The sequence below is a fragment of the Dermacentor silvarum genome, chromosome 3 (genome assembly GCF_013339745.2).
Source record: "Dermacentor silvarum isolate Dsil-2018 chromosome 3, BIME_Dsil_1.4, whole genome shotgun sequence".
NCBI lineage: Eukaryota > Metazoa > Arthropoda > Arachnida > Ixodida > Ixodidae > Dermacentor > Dermacentor silvarum.
Window position 1 is genome coordinate 4,426,666 of NC_051156.1, and position 20,377 is coordinate 4,447,042.

General features: G+C 46.7%; 1 protein-coding gene across 3 annotated transcripts in view; it reads left to right on the forward strand.

The window, feature by feature from the left end:
- The window catches only part of LOC119445284 (putative phosphoenolpyruvate synthase), a 155,887-nt gene that overhangs the window by 86,750 nt on the left and 48,760 nt on the right, over positions 1-20,377 (forward strand). For all 3 annotated transcript variants that reach the window (XM_037709597.2, XM_049663190.1, XM_037709598.2), the window contains 6 exons: positions 4,011-4,158; positions 5,617-5,737; positions 7,163-7,263; positions 11,255-11,326; positions 14,044-14,150; positions 17,085-17,157. In XM_037709597.2, coding sequence (XP_037565525.1) covers positions 4,011-4,158; positions 5,617-5,737; positions 7,163-7,263; positions 11,255-11,326; positions 14,044-14,150; positions 17,085-17,157 — 622 coding nt within the window. The remainder of the gene's footprint in view (positions 1-4,010; positions 4,159-5,616; positions 5,738-7,162; positions 7,264-11,254; positions 11,327-14,043; positions 14,151-17,084; positions 17,158-20,377) is intronic.

Consider the following 20,377-nt stretch of genomic DNA (forward strand, 5'->3'; position numbering starts at 1 on the left):
AGAAATGTCATTTTGGCGAGCGCCAAACAGTGGTGTTAGGACATCTCGTCGATAAAGATGGAATTCGGCCCGACCCACAGAAGACGGCAGCCGTTGAATCATTCGAGCAACCTCAATCTGTCAAACAACTTCGTAGCTTCGTAGGGCTCTGCTCATATTTCCGGTGGTTCATACCCAGTTTCGCGGATGTCGCTCAACCTCTGACGAATCTTCTGCGTAAGAACTCTCCGTTTCAGTGGACTCCTGAGTGTGAAGCCGCTTTTCGCCAGCTGAAGTTTTTGTTAACTTCACAGCCAATACTCCGACACTTCGATCCTTCGTCTCCAACGGAGATTCACACAGACGCAAGTGGCGTCGGCATCGGTGCCGTTCTCGTTCAGCGCTCTGAAAACAAAGAACATGTCGTCGCGTACGCAAGCCGTTCTTTAACCAAGCCGGAACGCAACTACACTGTGACGGAACAAGAATGCCTAGCGGTAGTATTTGCCGTGCAGCGGTTTCGCTCGTACGTATATGGGCGCCCGTTCACATCGTCACAGATCACCATTCTCTGTGCTGGCTGGTCAATCTTCGTGACTCATCCGGTCGCCTCGCGCGATGAGCCCTTCGTCTACAGGAATATGTGTTCACTATTTCGTACAAGAGTGGTCGTCGACACGCTGACGCGGATTGCCTTTCTAGGATGCCACAACGTACGACGGACTGTGAAGCCGACAACTTTGACCACCTTATCGCTTCGCTGTCGCCTGACTTTCCCGATGCCTTGACATTCGCCGCAGAGCAGTGCAAAGACCCAAGCTTGAACGCTTTTATTGCGATAGCAATTATATGGACACTCAAAAGCAGATTTCTGCCGTCGCCGTCGCCGTCGCCGTCGCCGTGAGGTTCCGTATGACGTCATTTGGAGAAGAAATCGTCGCCGCGCGCCGAACGCTGTATGTGCGAGTGAAAGGGCGCGAGGGGCGCGTCTTTCACGGGGAGTGAACGCACGGCGGAGAACAAACGCGCGTTCTGCTCCGTGCTCGCTTAAGGGCTGCAGAAGTAGGCGTCTCTGTTCTCCTTCACAATCACCATGTATGTAGAGCAAACGCGCCTTCTTCCGACGAGCGAGAGGCCGTGGGGGAGGGGGAGGGAAGGGAGGCGACGCTTAGCTGCGGCACGCAGTGCCTATTTATATCAGAGGCTCCGGCAACAGTCACCAACGTCGCACGCATTTTGAGCGAACGCGGGCAAAACGCCGATGGCGTCGACAACAGTTCTGCGTGTTGCCGATGCTGCTGCATGTCCAAGTTTATACAGCTGATAAAGCTAATATCATTACTCCGTATAGCTCTCTACAAGTTTGCTATCGCAATTGATGCTTCGCCTTTCAGGTGAAACTGCGACAACTTTTTTTCTCTGCCACCCAAGGGCCTATATCCGAAGGCCGATTTTGCGTCCGAGATGGTCTTCTTTACAAGGGAACTTATCAAAGACGGGCGCCCGTTTTCTACTTGTGGTTCCCCAGTCTCTTCAAACATCTGTTCTGCCTATTACGCATGATGACCCGACCTCTGGTCACTTAGGGACCGCGCGAACACTTAGTCGCACAAAGGAACGATTCTACTGGCCTCAAATGCGCAAAACAATTGACACCTATGTGGCCAGTTGTACGCAGTGTCAGAGCCACAAGCGACCTACCTCAGCTCCAGTCGGTCACCTACAGCGAGTAAAGCCCCCCAGTTCCCCTTTTGAAAAAGTCGGCATAGACCTGATCGGGCCGTTTCCGCGTTCTTCGAAAGGAAACCGGTGGATAATTGTGTGTGCCGACCAGCTGACGCGGTGTTGTGAAACCGCGGCCCTTTCCTCCGCCACTGCTGCGCAGGTTTCTGATTTTATGCTTCATGCAATCATACTCCGACACGGGCCACCTCGCGTGATAATAAGTGACCGTGGTCGCCAATTTATTGCCGATGTTGTGGAGGAATTGCTGCGTTCGTGTGCCTCCAAGTTCCGACACTCAACAGCTTATCATCCACAAACTAATGGCCTCACCGAGCGCACAAACCGAACGTTGATCAACATGTTATCAATGTACGTTGCTTCGGACCACAAGAACTGGGATGAAGTATTACCGTTCGTGACGTACGCTTTCAACTCTGCGAAACACGAAACGACCGGTTTCAGCCCTTTCTTCCTTCTTTACGCGCGCCAACCTCGTCATACGCTGGACACTATCTTTCCTTTTGTGATCCATGACGATTTGTCTATCGCAGAGACATTGTGTCGTGTAGAAGAGGCTCGTAGACTTGCGCGCTTACGTACATTGGCCGTGCAAGACCAATCTAAAACACGCTACGACAGTCAACACCAGCATGTTACCTACGTTCCCGGCGACCTCGTGTGGCTGTGGACTCCAATACGCCGACGTGGCTTGAGCCAAAAGCTACTTGCAGACTATGCCGGGCCGTACGTTATCCTCGATCGTCTAAGCGAAGTGAACTACACACTTGCACGTCTCACTTCAAATGGCCGTCGTTCATGCAAGACTGAGGTGACGCATGTCGCCCGCTTGAAGCCGTTCACACGAAGGAAGCAGGAGTGACTCGCCCGGCGGGCTTCGTCTGGGAGAGGAGGAATGTTACGCCGTGGTCACTGCCAGTGAAAAGTGAGAGAAGCGAGAGAGGGAGAAAGAAGAAGACGACGTTGCTCCTACGATTGACTCCAGCCAGCATTGCCCAAGGAGCTACATCTTTGTGTCTCAATCAGTAAACGCTCCCTTAACCCTCTCCCGAGGCCGTAACAATATTCTTCAAGTTACTCCTGCCATGTATCCCAGTTTACGTCGGCCAAGCTGTTCAACGAAAAAAAAATTATTTAAAAAGCATGTGCAAGACACGATTTTAAGACATATGGTGTACGGTAGTCAGATCACTGACGACCGTACCAAGACCTTAAGTCTTAAGTCCCTAAGACCTAAGGTCGATCATCTTAGGTCTTGGAATCGTATCTTGCACCATATTTTTTAAGTTGTCTTCGTTTTGGTTAAAGAACTTGGCTAACGTTATATTGGATACGCCCTATGTAGATATTTTAGTCACAAGCTACGGTTCACTTTGTTTTCCCTTTTTAGTGTGGTTTTTTATTGTCTACGTTTGTTGTTCAGTCTACCGTAGTGGGTACCCGCCCTAATATTTCAAGCAAGAAAGCTAATCATTTCATTCTATATTAATTCAATGTCTGTTCTTACATCGACAAGTAATGGCTCCGTCAAAGTGGTAGGTGGATCACCATTCATTGGGATGCGTGACTCTCGTCCGAAACGAAAAACCGTCACAATGATTTTTTAGAGCAAGGCGCACGTTTAATTCAATACTGGTGACCAGTGCTTCATATATTTATTTTAACTGTTTTAGTAAATTTAACAGTCTACTATAAATTCACGCAAAGTTAATTGAGCAACGTCTATCTTTATTGAAATGAGCACCTTTTTTAAATTATTAATTTCGTTAAAATGCACCAATTCTTTTTCCTTTCTTCGAGGACGCCCTGCCGCCTCTTTTGACTAGATTATTACAAGGCTATCCATTTGCTCGATTGAATTCATGAGATTGGCCATAATGCCACATTACTGCGGAAGCGATTGTAGCGTCTACTTTGTTTCATCGGACGATGCATAGAGTTAGGATGGCGTGTCTAAAGGCAGTTGTTTCACTTTTCACTTTTTCAAATTTCACTTTTTCGTTGCCCTAGGGGCAAAGCAAACGTGAAATTAGTCGTTTTCTTGATTTAGTCATTTAAGTGCTTCTGTTTAAATAATTCTTGATTTAGTCGTTTAAGTTCAATTAAATGTGTATTAGCATGTGTTGAACACCGCTATGCGCCACTCCTCCGTCTCCTTGTTCAAACAGACTAATACGAATTGATTGATTGATTGATTGATTGATCAAATATTTGATTGATTGATTGGTCGATCGAACAACCACGCATATTCGTGGATCTGGCGCACACATTGTCGACGCGGTGTGCAGACGCTACGGGCAACCCCTGGACTCGCCGATGGCCGTGGTCGTGCAGGCCATGGCACCGGCGGATACGGCAGGCGTCCTCTTCACCTGCGACAGCCGCACCGGAGACGCCAGACGCATCCTCATCACGGCCAACCATGGGCTCGGAGACGTGCGTGCCTCGCCTTTTCATCTTATCGCGCCATTGCACCGCTCGTTTCTACAGGGGCGTGCGAATGTACGAAACTCTCGAAGAGCAAACCGAATATCGCTGTATTTGATTCGGTCTTTGGCATCGAACGGTTACTATTTATACATAGGAATATTTTTGGAATAGCTTTCGAATACTTCCAAATCGCCAGATGGGCGATAAGTTTTATTCAGGCGGCCACAGTAAACCTAAAACACCAAACGCGACATAGGGGAATACGCGAAATGTGACCTGATCAGGGAGACAGACATTTCCGGCTAAACCGCTACTATTTGCACTCAACAATGAGCCGTGAATATTGCAACAAACTGGTCAATTTCTTCTGAGTGCTTCATTCGTGCTTTTAATAAGCAACGTCTCATAGCGTGCAGCGTAATGGCAGAAACGTGCTAAAGTCGTGAATATATTAGGGTGTGAAGATCTACGGCGAGAGCGACAGTTCATAATTCAAAGTCTATTCGGGAAAATATTCAATATTTGATTCGTATTGGTTTCGCTATCAAAATACACTGTTTTCACACACCGGCTCTTATCTGCACGGTTGTGCAAATAAAATTCATTCACTTCGTCGACGGAACGCGAGTAAAAATATTATGCCGCGCGAAAGTTCAACGTCTGGGCAATAACACCTCGCCGTTGGCACGGTTCATGCAATACGACGTTTTCAGTGTCATGCGACCATATTGACGGCTGCTCCTTAACAAATGTTACGCTGGTTCGAAGAAATTAGTATGTGTGGGGGCAAACAAGACACTATCCCCTGTTTTTATTTATTTCACTGATCACTGCAATTACATCTAGCGATGAAGTAGTTCAAGCTATGACACGCAATATATCAACAAAATTAGTTATCGCACCCTCAACTATCGCCACTGTGCACTCATAGATTTGTGAGGTCGGAAAATGCCATCCGCATGACATTGCGAGGTTTTCATCCAACCACAGTTTTACGCTCAGTCAGGCACATTGATTCTGTGTCATCCTCACCGCGCCTTTCTGCACATTCCCGCTTCTTTGTACAAGGAAGCAAGTTACAACCCTCTGACATAAGCTAACCTGCCTTGCAATGAATAATTCAAACACAATGTCTATCTCTGTTCACCTGCCGAGTTGAATTATTTTGCATCATACACGAATAAGCGCACCGCGGTCTCAACGTCGGTCCGAAGCTATTTCTTAGGACAGGCAATTAAGAATGTTTTCATGTGGATATAGCAGGCGTATAAATTTTAGTGCGTCTTTTACAGCATTGCCATCGTTCATAAAACACACTGTTTTTGACATATTAATTTTAAATAATTGCTACCCTAAAAGAGCGTATTACAAACTGATGCTGCCGTGATCATTTAATTCATACTTTTGTGCGTGCTGCTTGGCTAAGGAGACTGTTTTACTAAGCCTAACCGTGTCTTTATCCAGTCGGTCGTCTCTGGCAAGACGGATCCAGACACCGTGGTACTGGAGCGCTGCGCAAAGACCGGCGAGATGAAAGTTGCCGAGATCTGCATCGGCGCGAAACAGCACAAGACAGTCGTGCTCGGTGAGCTGCATGTATACGCCTAATCTGTAATACTGCGGCGCCATTTTGGTGTTAAGTACCTTTGCGACTAGAATATCGGCTATCGGATAGTCGATATTGTTGAAATTAGGAGGAAAAGATGGAGCTGGGCAGGCCATCTAATGCGTAGGATGAATAGCCGGTGGACCATTAGAGTTATAGAATGGATACGAAGAGAAGGGAAGCGCAGTCGAGGACGGCAGAAAAGTAGGTGGGATGATGAAGTTAGGAAATTTCCAGGCGCAAGTTGGAATCAGCTAGCGCAAGACAGGGGTAATTGGAGATCGCAGGGAAATGTCTTCGTCCTGCAGTTGACATAAATATAGGCTGATGATGATGATGACATTTGCGACGACACCATGCACATACGCGACTTCCATGAACTACACACGTTAGAGCCTTAAACAAATCTGATTGGACGTGTCAAAATTTATGTAAGTACACGCCCCTTTCGCATGTGCAAGAGTTCTCCAGAACTAAAGGAACTATAAGAACGACCTTCACAAAGTTTAGTTGCGGCTACAACTAAGCAAGAGAAGTGCCGAGCAACGTCCCGAGCTACGAGAGAACCAAGTTTTATATAAAAGTTTACATTTTGGGGTTCACAAGAAACAGGGCTCCATGATTCTCGGAGCACACTACACGTTAGAGTCTTTACATGTCTGAGCACTCTCTGCACAACAATCAAGATCTGCTTTTAAGCAGTCAATTTCCCTCTTTCACTAGACGATGAATTCAATGTCCCTGTCTCGGCCACCCGAAATGGTTGATCTGTAGTCGCATCCCCCCCCCCCCCCCCCTCGCCCAACTCCTTCTTCTGATGTCCAAGCTTTGAACCCACCTACGATGCAATGAAGAGGTGAATGGGAAGCCGGGTTGAACAGCCGACGCTGTTCCCATGGAAGTCCTCGACATTGGCTTCTTGCAGCAATTAATGGGATCTCTGTGGCGGCCAGCTTGTAGTGATTTGAGGAGTCTCCCCTTGGGGTCGTCACTGCTTCCAAAGAATGTGGCGGTGGCTGTCATCTCGAGGGGAGTTTCCTTGTTTGCCCGTCAATAGTCAGCGCCGGGCGCCGTCCTCGACCAGGCGGGTGGTGGTGCAGTGATCACTTCCAGGGAAGCCCACAAAAATGCCCTTGCCGTTTAGAGACGCAATATGGCCGGTGACCCACTGCAGCTTGGGGTCCCAGCACTCGTTTCATTGGCGAGCCCTGGGGCGTCGAACAGACGAGGAAGCGACACATAAGCACTGCCCATTGCCTTGAGGTGACTCTTGTCTCGCCGCCAGCTCTTTGTCGTCAAAAAGATGATGAAGCGAGTAGGACATTCCAAATTAGTATACTCACCGCCAAAGCGCCAGAAAGAAAGCCAGGCATAACACCACTGTCACCTGTGCCTGTTTCGCAGAGGGCGGAGGCACGGAGCTCCAGCCTGCGGTTTCCACGAACGGAACGAAGTGCTGCCTGTCCGAAGAGCAGATCAGGCGGCTTGGACGGCTCGCCGGAGAGGTAAGCGCTATTTAATGCAAGTCGTTGGTACCTGCCTCGTTGCTTAGATGACGGCATTGCCGCTCGGCGATTGATTGATTGATTGATTGATTGATTGATTAATTCATTCATTCATTCATTCATTTAGCTTGCTATCAACTTAGCTTCAATGAAAGACGCGACGATGCAGGACTTTAGACTAATTATGGCCTCTTTGGGTTCTGTACCCTGCACTCAAAACACCTCCCTACACATGAGCATCTTTGCACTTCCATGCTGAACGAAATCCGGCTGCTGCAGCCTTGAACCGACCCCGCGACGTCGGGGTCACCAGAGCAACAATAAAGGCGCAGTAACATGGTGGCAGCTCCCGATTTTGCGCATGCTGCAAAGATATATGCGGCTGCGTGTAGCAGAGGGAGAACCTTCGACTAAAATCTAACGTGGTAGCGGTGGCGAGAGTTTTCAAAGTGCCCCTGTACTAGATCTGTTCCTCACTCTGCGGTGGTCTGATCTATTATATTTTTTTAATTTCTTTTGTGCGTAGTTAAAGCGCCTGAGGCAACGTTCTGCTTCGTTTTGTTTAAAAGCGCGACAATCTTAATCAAATAGGTCGTGGAAAACTGGTGTCTGTAGCACTTGCGCTACGGTGTCATCATCATTTACTCATTCTTACGGACAGGATTCGCTCCCTTGCCTACTGCCAACGTTAGCTAGCCGGCTTTCTTGCACAAAGGAATTGACGAAGAAAACCGATAAGAAAAGCCTATTTATGTTACGCACGGCTTCTTGAGCGTGACTGGAAGCCTTGCATTATGCATCGGTGGCTACGCCTGCGGTTCTCAGAACGCTATAGCAATGAAGCGGCACTACTGCAATCTGCAGACATAAAACTGCGCATTAAAGAGAAGTGGCTCCAGAACACTGCTTGAAGGAAATTTATACAATTCAACTGACGAACACGCTCGTTAAAGGCCCATTTCTAAGAAAAATAGCTACTCATTCATGTTTCTCTACTGCTGAAAGCACATAATATTCCCTGTTTTCCTTGTTTTTTGTAAAATCAAAATTATAATTAAGAAATTTAGTCACTTTAAACGTGATGGCTGCTACTTCTTATGTAATAATACCACTAATAAAAATGTTGTAAACTATGAAATAAGGTGACAGGTTCGGGAAATGCTAAGTCCATAAAAGAGTAATTGAAGCTCAGATGTTGCCCAAGGCACACTGGAAACCAGAGGGAAAAGGCGAAACAGTGTGTATTACACGCTATACAAACTTCACACGCGCGCATAGGGACTTCCTAACACTCGTGTTAAGCGGTCCGAGATAAGCAGGCCTACAAATAAAGAAAAAACACAGGTGACTTATTATACGCACGTATACGTAACAGACCTAGGCGGGCTTCATCTTCCAGCTCTTTGCGTGGTTCGTCCTCTTGGCTACTCATATAAAGACTCTACATAGAGTGAATACTTTTTTTATAATTTGATATTAGCATTTACAACAAATCTAATGTAATTCCTTAGCAACAAATGTAATTGCTTAACTTTGAGGCTTCGAATTCAGAAAGAACAATGAACATGTGTGTGAAAAAAAATCCTAAATATTAGCGCAAAAGTAAATTACCTTTTTATACCAATGTACCTACACCAGCTTGTATTCACCCTGAATCGTTGTCTAGTGTAGGTTAAGAAACTGTTGATTGGTCATTGACTCCGTTGGTAATGTTGCAACTCCCGTTGGAGGGTGGTGCTATAGAGTTGTTCAATTTGTAAATTGTGGGCGTTACATGGTTTTTGTTGCACTTTGCTAATAGGCTTTGTCGCAGATATAACTTTTGGCGGCTTTTTTGTTTTAGGGATTATATTTTTTCTGTTTACGTCCACTTCATTACAGCAAATAACAATGATATTTCATAAATAGATGTATGTGAAAACAAAATTAGTGCATTAAATAAAATGCAAGACTGCGTGAGGGGGACATGATTTGTCTAGACTTCTCTAATGCAATTATTTACGCAGCCACACCGCGATCGCAAATTATTCTTGTTATTTTAGGAGAACGCATTCAACGCATGGTCCTATCGCTTCGTGTCTCCCTTTTGTATTCGTTGTTCTTGCTGTAGTAATTAAGAGTATTCTTGATATCCTAATCCATTCATTTTTTTACGTAGGATCTCACAAGAGTCGCAAGTAGTAATGATTAGGTGTGAATGTTTACGTAAGTGCCCTAAGTAAAGTGGCGGTGAAGTAAAGAACGTTGTCAAATGCAAGAACGAAGCAAAATAAAATTAATGCACCTCTCTTTATTGTTGTGCCGCTTGCACCGACCTATTAGCGCCTTGAACGACTACGGCTTGCAACTTTTATATACAGGGTGATCATTTCTTAGTTTTATTGAATTTTTTTTAAATACCTATCTGCAGATAGCATAATTCCAGTCCTTGAGCAGGATAATTGAGAGAGGCGCACATTACTTGCACGAGAAATCTAAACAAATATGCAACTAATTAACAGAAATCTACTAATTATCTTTTGGATATGTACATTACAGTACATATCGCAATTTAAGAATTGTAGCCGGTGAGTCTACAAGGCGCATCCACTTGGAATGAATTTCCAGTATGGCGCCAGGTGGGAGATCCATCGCCTGCGAACTTGCCGTAAAAATGCACTGTTGTTCCACTTCTTTGACAGGCCGCTCTTTTATGCATTGAAGCACAAAACTAACTGGAACGCCCATTTATTCCGTCCCACACTTCGGGAAATAATATCTCGAAAGTGCTGTCATCAAGGACATGCCTTTCAAGTGGGTACATTTTGCAAGCTCGCCGGCTACAATTCGTAAATTGCAATATGTGCCGTAAAGTAATTAATAAGGTAATTGGTTATTTTTTGTTAATTAGGTGAAAATGTGTTTCTTTTTCGCGTACTAGTAATATCCACCTTTTCAAGTAATCTACCTCAAGGACAATAATTACGCTATCTGCCACAGGCAATTTTAAAAAATTCCATAACACTTAAAAATGACCACCCTGGATATGAAATATTATACGAAGCATGATATGCGCTATTGCACTGGTAAAAGTATCAGCGCATGGGAATTCCGCTGCGCGAGAAATAAATAGCAATGGCTGCGGCAGGCGAATGCTTGTTTCGTTAAGATTCCTGGCACATTGATCCTTTCAATATCATAAGCTTATATCTGCCTGTAAGCTTAACTTTCTTTAATGTTAATTTTAAGTATACTAGCACAGGGGATATTGGTGGTTCTGCTGTGTATTATTACTATTTTTACAGTCGCATCATTACCGATATAACCATTCTGCATCTCCAGAAACCATACGTAATTATACTAGAAAGAGAGAGACAGCAAGGAGGAGGAGAGGCAGGGAGGTCAACGTCAACCAGAAAAGCGTCCGGTTTGCTACCCCGCACTAGGGGTAAGGGAAAGGGAGAATAGAAAGAGAAAATAAGGAGAGAATGAGTACGGAGTACACGTCGGACGATGTACATGGACACTATAGGGACACTATCTCTTAAACCGGTGCACTTCAAATACTGTACTAAAGCACGCATCGCTTTTTTGTCAGTGACGTGTGTATTCACGGTCCGAGTATCTTTGACTCAGAGAACGGTCTCGAGTTCAGCCGGTTTAAAGTTGTCCTGAGAGACAGGCGTTGTACGTCGTAGCGAGGACAGGTGCAAAATAGGTGCTCGATGATTTCCTCGCACATACAGGAGTCGCACATCGGGCTCTCGGCCATTTCCATACGAAAAGTTTCCCATACTAGAAAAGTTTCCACAAATACTATGCTTCCAACATGGGTACGAACGAGGCGCTGTTGTGCCTTCTGGAGTTTGCCCAACATGGTGATTGGTAATCTTTGCTCGCAAGTGGCGCAGTGTGGTCCGTGCACACTAACACAACTTTAGTAAATATGGCATTTCTTGTGAGCGGTGCTAGAACAGTGAAAGTGGCGTGTTTCTTTTTAAACCCTTTGCAGCTGGAGAGTGCCTTCGGAGGTCCGCGAGACGTGGAGTGGGCGTTCAAGGGCGACACGCTCTACGTCTTACAGGTACGTGACTTGCAAACAATGAGAGCAAGGAAGTTTGACAAGAGAAGTGAAGGAGCGGGGGACACCAGCAAAGGAGGATGCGCCCAGTTTGAGGCATTGGTTATAACGCGATACGAGCGGAGAAGGTTTTGAGCGCACTTCGTGTAGTAGGTAGCGCGGTGCTCACGTTTACAACGGGCAGTTCTTTCACGAAGGTTAGGATGCTGGTCGTAAAGACACGAAACGTTGGCCACATGAGACTGATTGAATTGTCTTCCATTGCTTTGCATTGTGCTCCGGTTAAGAAACGGTTTTTAAAAAGTCGCAGTTTCGCCCGATAGGCGAAGCATCGATTGCGACAGCAAATTAGTGGACGAAGTAAGGCAAGCAGTTTTATCGGCCGTATAAACTTTTAAACATAGGCATACTAACTAAATTGACAAGCACGGTGTCAAGCGCGCACAAGCAAACATGAACACATCTCACTCGTTGACCGCGGAAACTCGCTGTCAAAACGCTGGAGTGAGTAAGCGCGGCATCAGCAACGAGCGAGTTGACCTTCCAGCTGCCGCTCGCATCAACGCAAACAAGCCGCGAAAACACAGCGTACGATGAACGGTGTCGCCGACACCGATGGCTTACAAGACACAGCGGCCCGGCCGGGCGAGCGGGGCTGCCCGGGCCGCCCAGAGTAGAACGCCCCCCCCCCCCCTTCCCTACCCACCCCCCGGAGCGTTGCGCGCCATGGAAGACGGCGCGCTTCCTGCCCGCTCACCATCGCCCGCCCACCCTCGCACGGCGCACGATTGCCAGCTCACCCTCTCAAGCTTTCACTCGCGCACACAGCATATGGCACGCTGCGATGATTTTATCGCCCTTGGACATTATACGGAACCTCACGGCGGCGGCGACGCTCACGGCATAAATGCGCCTGGAGTGTCCATATAATTGCTATCGCAATATAACACAGTGTCGGAGTGAAGTGAGTGGTAAACCACCTTTTTTCCCTAGAAGAATAAAACAGCAGACCAAGGCCGAACATGCTATCTCTCGCAGTGTTGGACCCCGACTTGTAGTTAATGAGCTGTCGCTCTTGAATTTTGCTAAAGTAACGCTCGTTCTGTGATCACACCGCTACGCAATATCACCGTCGTCCAGTTGGCAATGCTCGCGAACTTCCTCAATGAACAATGTAATTACTAAGGTTGACCGCTCACACTAGCCAATCTTTAGCTGAATCATGCCGTCAGCAGGCCGTAATCATTGCGAAACATTTGCACATGTTTACTTAAACGGCATCTGCCATGATACCGTTCACTGTCACTCTCAAAAAGCAATCCAGTAGGGGTGACGAAACGAGACGCTGAATAGGAGTCGCAGTCAAATAAATGTCTTCCTCGCCCGGAATTCCTCGTAACCGAGAAATAACAGAAGGTGGTCGCGACATTGACGTATAGAAAAACGAAGACGACAAATTTAATTACCTAGCATAGTAAAGATTAATCAACTCCATTCCCATTAATCATCGTACGGAGTGTTTTTGTCTGTGAGTGCCATGCTGAATGGGGGCGGTATCATGAACGGCAACAATATTCGCTCCTTGCCGCTACTATCTGCCCTTGCAAGGAGCGCACTGCAATTATCAAATCATTTAGTTTTTCATATATGCAGTAGCTTAGGGGCCCTATGAAGTAAAATTATTCCAATCTGTTTATATTTCAATCTCCTGATGTCAATCTCCCGATGCTGGCGTAGCCGCCGACGCCAGCATCGGGCAAGTACTCGCAGCGTTGTTTCAACAGACCCATGAAACATTCTCCTCATTTATAGGAGATCACTTTTGTTTGATTTCAAAGTGAATAGCCTTACTTGTTTTTCGTATCTAATTGACTGACTAGAGGCGAGGATCACGCAGAAGTGGCAAGAGTTTCGGTGAGGCCGGGCTAAAACAGTGAAAGTAAAGAACCTAGTACCGGCGATTGCTATTGACCGCTTGTTCTTGCTTAGTTTTATGTGTTTGGCAGAAAATCGCGGCGGCGTGCAACAGAAGGGTACAAATGGAGCTAAAACTGATTCTGAGTGAAGAAAATTTGGCAAAGTGATGTCGTATGCGTGCCGAAAGGATTCGACAACGTTAGACCGCCACGACTGCTTTTTTTTTTCTATTATTCGCAAATAACTCCATTCTCGCCCGCATGTATGTACATGTAGCCAGGGCCAGGGCGACCGGCAGGCAGCTATCTTCTATTCATTTCGGAACGAGGCAGTCTCCAGTTATAGCGAAAAAAATCTGTTTCGTTTGGCATAATGATGCATCTTTAATGCGTACACGTCATTTTGGCGTGGTGAGTTTTGGCGGCTTTCTGACGTCGCGTGACAGACAGGCGAAGTGAGCGCTGCCCGGAAACTTTTGACCATTTGCGGGAGACTGATTGCGAGAAAGGCGTAGAATCGTAAATAATAATTTTTCTTTTGTTCAGTCTAACCATGCATATTCAGCATCTACATGTCATATCAGATGAGGAGCTTTCACGGTTTTCCTGACATCGCGTGACCGATAAGCGAAGTGGGGGTGGCCCTAAAAAATTTGACCAATCCTGGAGTACTGATTGCAGATATTGAATAGAAAAGTTTGCAATAGCTTTACGTTATAGCACCCCTGGTTAAATATAAGCTATAAGTGCACCTTAGCTTAGTACCCACGAGAAATATCCAACCATGTACGTCGCTTGTCACAGGCACGTCCGGTGACATCCCTGTACCTGCCGACGGACGTGGAGCTGATGCACGAGCTGGACGAAGGATTCCGCACCATGGATGAGTGCTTAACCAAGGCTAACATAGGGTGAGAATGCTCACACGTGAAGCTATATGGGCCCTCTGCAGGCTACCGGTGCAGATCTATGTCTCATTGCAGCGTTTTTTGTGTACTCACTGCGGCTTTCCACGTTTATGATTGGCGGATGCGATTCGCAGCGCAAAATGTATCCTTGATTGTTGCTTTAACATTCCTGAAGTTCATTTTTTCGGCACACTGAGCATTTGTGTCGGCATTGTGAGATATACTGAAAAATAAAAGTTTAGCGGCTTTGAACATAGATTAAGAGAAGAAGACTGAAAACTGGGCAAGTGGATATTGCTTCATTGATAATAACAACAGCACGCTCAAAACGAAGACGAAGGAAGGCGTAGACACAACAAAAGCGTTGATAGAATAAATTTACAGGTTCTTTACGAACAAACATTTCGTGCTCTGCTCAAAAAAAAAAAACGTTCATCGACACCTTTGTGTGCCACCAAGTTGTCAAATTAGCCGGCTTCTTGTTTAAGCTACGCTTGTGCCACTCACAATATAAAAACATAGGCGTAATCCTGTGTTAAATTTGTGGAGCTCTATTTATGAAAGTGTTTTATATCAAGGCTATTTGTTTACCTACACTTTATGCAGACCCGCGCACACGAGTGTAGTGTAGAACAGAGGCTATGACGTTATGTGCTGTATTTGACAGACTGGACGGCCTAACTGAGCTGACTGGGCGTTGTCTTCTGCATAAGCAGACGAAAAGCGCCTTCCGTTGCACTTGGCCTGACTTTGCACCTACTGGCTGCGTATATTCCCTTAGGGGAAACTAAAAGCCAATGCTCTAGTTTCCTTTTGGCTGCAAAGCTTGACAAACTGTAGCTAAATACATCGCGAATTCGCATCACACGAAGATAACTTTTCTATGCAGATAACAAAGCCCGGAGTCTGAAACAAGCTGCATGTCCGTATACGCACCATCCCTGAGTAGGATAACCTTATCTTCTTGGAAAATTATCTAACCTTCCACTGTCCTGAAAAAAAAAGAAGAAGAAGAAGAGATCATTGCAAATACCTGTAGCCGCGTGACTTGGTTATTTGTTTCAGTACACGATGGGGCCTCGTGCATGATAAAGGTAGGGCGTGTGCACTTCTGGAGGGAACAGCCTAGCAGAGGGCATTCGAAGTGAAAATTGCTTTTCGCGCTACGCATGTCATCGCCGCTTCTCACCGCTTCTCGCCGTTATAAGTCGCCCACATGCCTTTGTGACATGACAGCCGAGTCTCGCACGTACTGGTTAAAGCACTCTAAAGGTGTGTGCACCCCTATTCGCGTCGCACAAGCAATGTGATTCGACAAGATTCTTTCGCTGTATAATCGGTGACGACATTTGGGAACGTCCCGATACATGTAGGCGCGCGTCGCACTGAGCGATATCTTTGTAACAGTGATTAGCCAGTGAAAAACGCTCAACGGAAAAGGAATAAACAATGTACATGTTTCTTATCAAACAATAAAATAACGCATATGTGAGCCTAGCTTCTGTTGTGATGCGAAACGCGCTTCTTGATATCGCGGTTTTTATCTACATCCTACAAGCTTCGTCTTAGTCTGCTGTGGCGCATCAGACATACTGTCTCTATGTCGTGTCTATGTTTTTCATATCGGCGTTATGTATTCGCGAAGCGGTATTTCCCCAATCAGCTGCAGTTGCTGCTTTGAAGACACTGCGTTACGAAAATAACGCGCACGTTAGTCTTTTTTGTGTGTGTGGCTTTTGGTTACGGGCCGTTCGTAAATAAAAACGAAAAAAAAGAAAAAAAATCCCTGATGTTATTCCGACTCTCTATGCACTTAACCTTGATTATACTACATGCTTGACGTCCCCTGTCCTCACCTTCGTGTACCTTGAAAAAGCGGCTCACTATTGTTTTTCTTTTATTGCGATAGAAATTATATGGACACTCCAGGCGAATTCCTGCCGTCGCCGTCGCCGCCACCGTCGTCGTCACTGTGTTGTTCCGTATAAAGTCCAAGGGCGATAACGCCGTATCCGCGCACCCTACGCTCTATGTGCGAGTGAAAGCGTGCGAGGGGAGCCGGCATCCGCTCGAATGGGAAGAAAGCGGGCTAGGAACTGCGTCGTCTCTCGCGACGTGCGAGGCACTCAGCGTTGCGAGGCATGGGGGGAGGGCAGGCAGGGAGGAGGGGGGGGGGGGGGGGGCAGCATTTTACTCCGGCTGCAAGTGCAAATGGCGGCTGCGCGCGCTCGTGCGCGGTCGCATGGCCGTATGTTGAGAGCGATCTGCGTTGAGGGCAGAGTCTATAGGCGCGTCGGCGGCTCTTAGCTTTATGCGTGCTGCGTGTTCTCTCAGCGCTCTGCGATTGAAGCGATAGACAACTGCACGAAGGTCACTTGGCTCGCTGCTGCTGCCGCGTTTCCGAACGCCAGCGTTCTGACAGCGAGTGTCCGCGGTCATGGAGTGTGACGTGTTCATGTTTGCTGTGCGCGCGGACACTTTGCTTGTTAAATTAGTTAGCAAGCGAACGTTTACAAGTCGATACGGCCGATAAAAGTACTATCTTTACTTCGTATGGCTGTCTGCTAATTTGCTATCGCAATTGATGCTTCGCCTTTCGGCCGAAACTGCGAACTTTTTTTTTCCTGTTTTCATTTTGCGCTTCAATGTTGTTGGTGTATTTTGTGTGTGTGTGTTTTTTTTTCAACAATGCCGGAACCTAGTTTTATAGTCAAGCGCGTAGCCTTACTCGAACGGGCTTTGCAGTTTCACGTCGCAATCAGCTTATAGTGGCAATTATCCGTCGTACCGCCAACGTACAGAGTTGTGCCTGCTACGAAAGAAGTAGAGACGTGGGAATTACTTTCAACATGGATCGAACGTAATAGCACGCGTCACACACTTTGCAATATTATTCACTTTTCGCTGGACGTTCAACATAAAATGTATACCATGCAGGGAAGTCGTAAACTGTGCTCAAAGTCCTCTGGGATCAGCCATCTTCACCAATGGGCTGATGCTATTCAACAAGGTATGTGACCACGTAATTGAATTGTTTTATTTTCTTGAATATTTGTTATCAGAGAACACTCCTATAGCCTATAGCTGTTTAGTACGCGTTATTACGTGTGTACGTGAATTCATGTTTTGTAGAAACTGGAGAAAACTAATTCATTGAAAGTCATAAGCATTCTCAGGGGCTCATGAATTATACAAAAAGAAGCCTGCGTTCCTTTAGCGCAAATAGTTAAGTAGTCTTAACTTTCCTAATAATAAGGTCGTACGAATATCGCACTAACAAGGTGGCCACGAGATCTGATGGCATTGTCCTTTATTTTTAAATTTTTCGTCAAATCAACTTTCAATGAGGAAACTGTATGTCGTTTTAGATAGGATAACTTATCTAAATTACAGCCCGTTTTCGACAACTAAGAATTCCTGAATCTCTAATATATAATTATCGATTATGAATAACGAATTACGAATTACGAAAGTCAAATGAATGCATACCCTCACGAAAACTTTCGTTGGACATGCACAGTTTAACATTGTTACGCACTTCTAATTTATAGAGGTGGTCCTTGCTGATTCCCCGCAGGGGCGTCTGCGCAAGCAGGCGTTTGGTGAGTTGCGCCACCACGGACCCGAGCACATGAGGGTTGGACCCTCCCGCGTGTAGCCGTGCGCGGCTTAGCCGTGTCTGGGGAAAGGGGGATCCTGGGGGTTGAGCCGATGCTGGGTGTTCGGACCTTTAAGGCCCCCCGGCGGAGGCAACACACCTCTTCGGCCTCTGCTTCACATAGACGGCACCCCCGGACTGACCCACCCGGGGGAAATCGGCAGTCGCCCCTTCCTGTCCTCCTCCTCAATCTTCGCCTTTCTGTCTGACTTTCAATCTTTCCTGTCTCCTACTCACTTCCTTTACTTCTGATTTTCTGGGCGGCAAGGGTTAACCTTGTGTGGGTAGCCAACCTTGGATATTCCATATTTGGTTATAGTGGTGACGTACAGCTGGCGTCTGCAGGTCTTGTGTTTACAGGCCCTGCAGCGTCCCCTTGTTGGGCTCCATGGTGGGTGGCTGGCGCTGCTGCCGAAAACCCAGATATTCTTATGGCTAGTCCTTTTCCACCACTCCCTGATCGCCGTCTGAAAAGAGGGCGCACCGAAGATGTGTTCCAGTTTTTTGGACGTCAAACACAGAACTTTCCCCGATTTCATGTGACAAGGCTATAAAGCATCCAGGATGGCAAGCGGGGATCTCCTCTTGGAGCTCCGTGATCTGAAACAATACGAGAAACTGCCCAATCTAGTGTCATTTGGAGATGCCCGACTAACAGTAACCCCACACCGTACCATGAATACCACCCGTGGCGTTGTCTCAGATGATGACCTGTTGCAGCTGAGTGAGGCTGAACTCCTTGAGGGTTTCAGTGACCAGAATGTCATCAATGTTAAACGGATTAAAATGAGGCGGGATGGCAAAGAACTCCAGACCAAGCACTTAATACTTACTTTCAATTCAAGTGTTCTGCCCGAGTCTATCGAGGCCGGGTACATCAAACTTCGTGTAAGGCCATACGTGCCAAATCCTCTGAGATGTTTTAAGTGCCAGCGGTTCGGCCATAGTTCCCAGAACTGCCGAGGCCGCCAAACTTGTGCAAAATGCAGTGCTCCTGAACCTTCCTCCGAGTCTTGTGAAAGCTCTCTACATTGTGTTAACTGTGATGGGGACCACGCCGCCTACTCGCGGTCGTGCCCATCCTGGAAAAAAGAAAAATAAATAGTAACTATTAAAGTAAAGGAAAACATAACTTTCAAGGAGGCACGCAGGCGGGTATCGCACCTGCCGAAAACCAGCTTTGCCGAAGTGGTGCGTCAGGGGGCAGCGCCACAACGGCTTCCGGCGGCTGTCTGGCACACGCATAGTGAGCCGGCGGTGACGCCATCCGCCCCCTCGGCGGCTGCAGCTAGCGCTGCTCCGCCATCTCAGAACAAGGGGCCATCGACCTCCGGGCTGGTGGCCTCCAAGGTCCCGTCCCTCGAGACGAGGCCTTCACGTCAAACTAACCGCTCGCAAGAGCGTGTGTCCAGCGCGTCGCAAGATGCAATGGACACAACAACCGGCCAGACGGCGCCACCAGCGCCTAAGGAGCGGCGCGATTCTATCGACCGCTCCAAAAAAGAAAAATCTCGTGTCACGGCGCCTGGAAAAGGCCCGTGAGCCAACATTGCATTCTTGAACAAACAGCATAAAACACTATTCAAATGGTCACACAAATCCTACAATGGAATGTGAGAGGACTTCTCCATAACCTCGACGATATCACAGAACTCCTACATAAATATAAGCCAAAAGTGCTGTGTGTTCAGGAAACGCATTTAAAACCCCAACAAACAAACTTCCTCAGACAATATGCTATCTTCCGGAGAGACCGTGACGACGCTGTCACCCCGTCCGGTGGAGTAGCAATAATAGTAGATAAGTCTGTTGCTTGTCATAACCTTTCTCTTCAGACGTCCCTTGATGCGGTATCTGTGCGAGCAATTCTCTTTAAAAAATTTGTAACCATCTGTTGCATTTACATACCGCCTCATCACCAACTTAGCAAAACAGAGTTCTACAAGCTGACTGACCAGCTCCCGGAGCCCTATATTCTAACCGGTGATTTTAACGCTCACAGTACTTTGTGGGGAGACTCCCGGTGTGATGCCAGGGGTCGACTTATTGAAAACTTTTTGGTAACATCTGGTGTGTGCCTCTTTAATAAAAAAGAGCCCACGTATTACAATATCCACAATAATTCATATTCTTCTATAGATTTAGCGATTGGCACTGCGAGCCTCCTTCCTTACATAGACTGGAATGTTGTCAAGAACCCATTTGGGAGCGACCACTTTCCTGTAATGCTCAACTTAATACAAGAACATGATAGTCCACCCCACGCCCCCCGTTGGAAAATACCGTCGGCTGATTGGAAAAGTTTTAAAGAATCAACATACTTATCAGAAGATTTTATGAACAATTTTAATATTGAAGACGCAGTAGCGTATTTTACCGGTTTTATAATCGACGCAGCGGAAAAATTCATTCCACAAACAAAAGGTCTCTCAGGTAAAAGACAGGTCCCCTGGTGGAATGAGGAGTGCAGACTGGCACGAAAGAAACAGAACAGAGCGTGGGGTGTACTCCGTCGCTCCCCGACTGCGGAAAATCTCATAGAATTTAAACTGGCAAAATCACAGGGAAGACG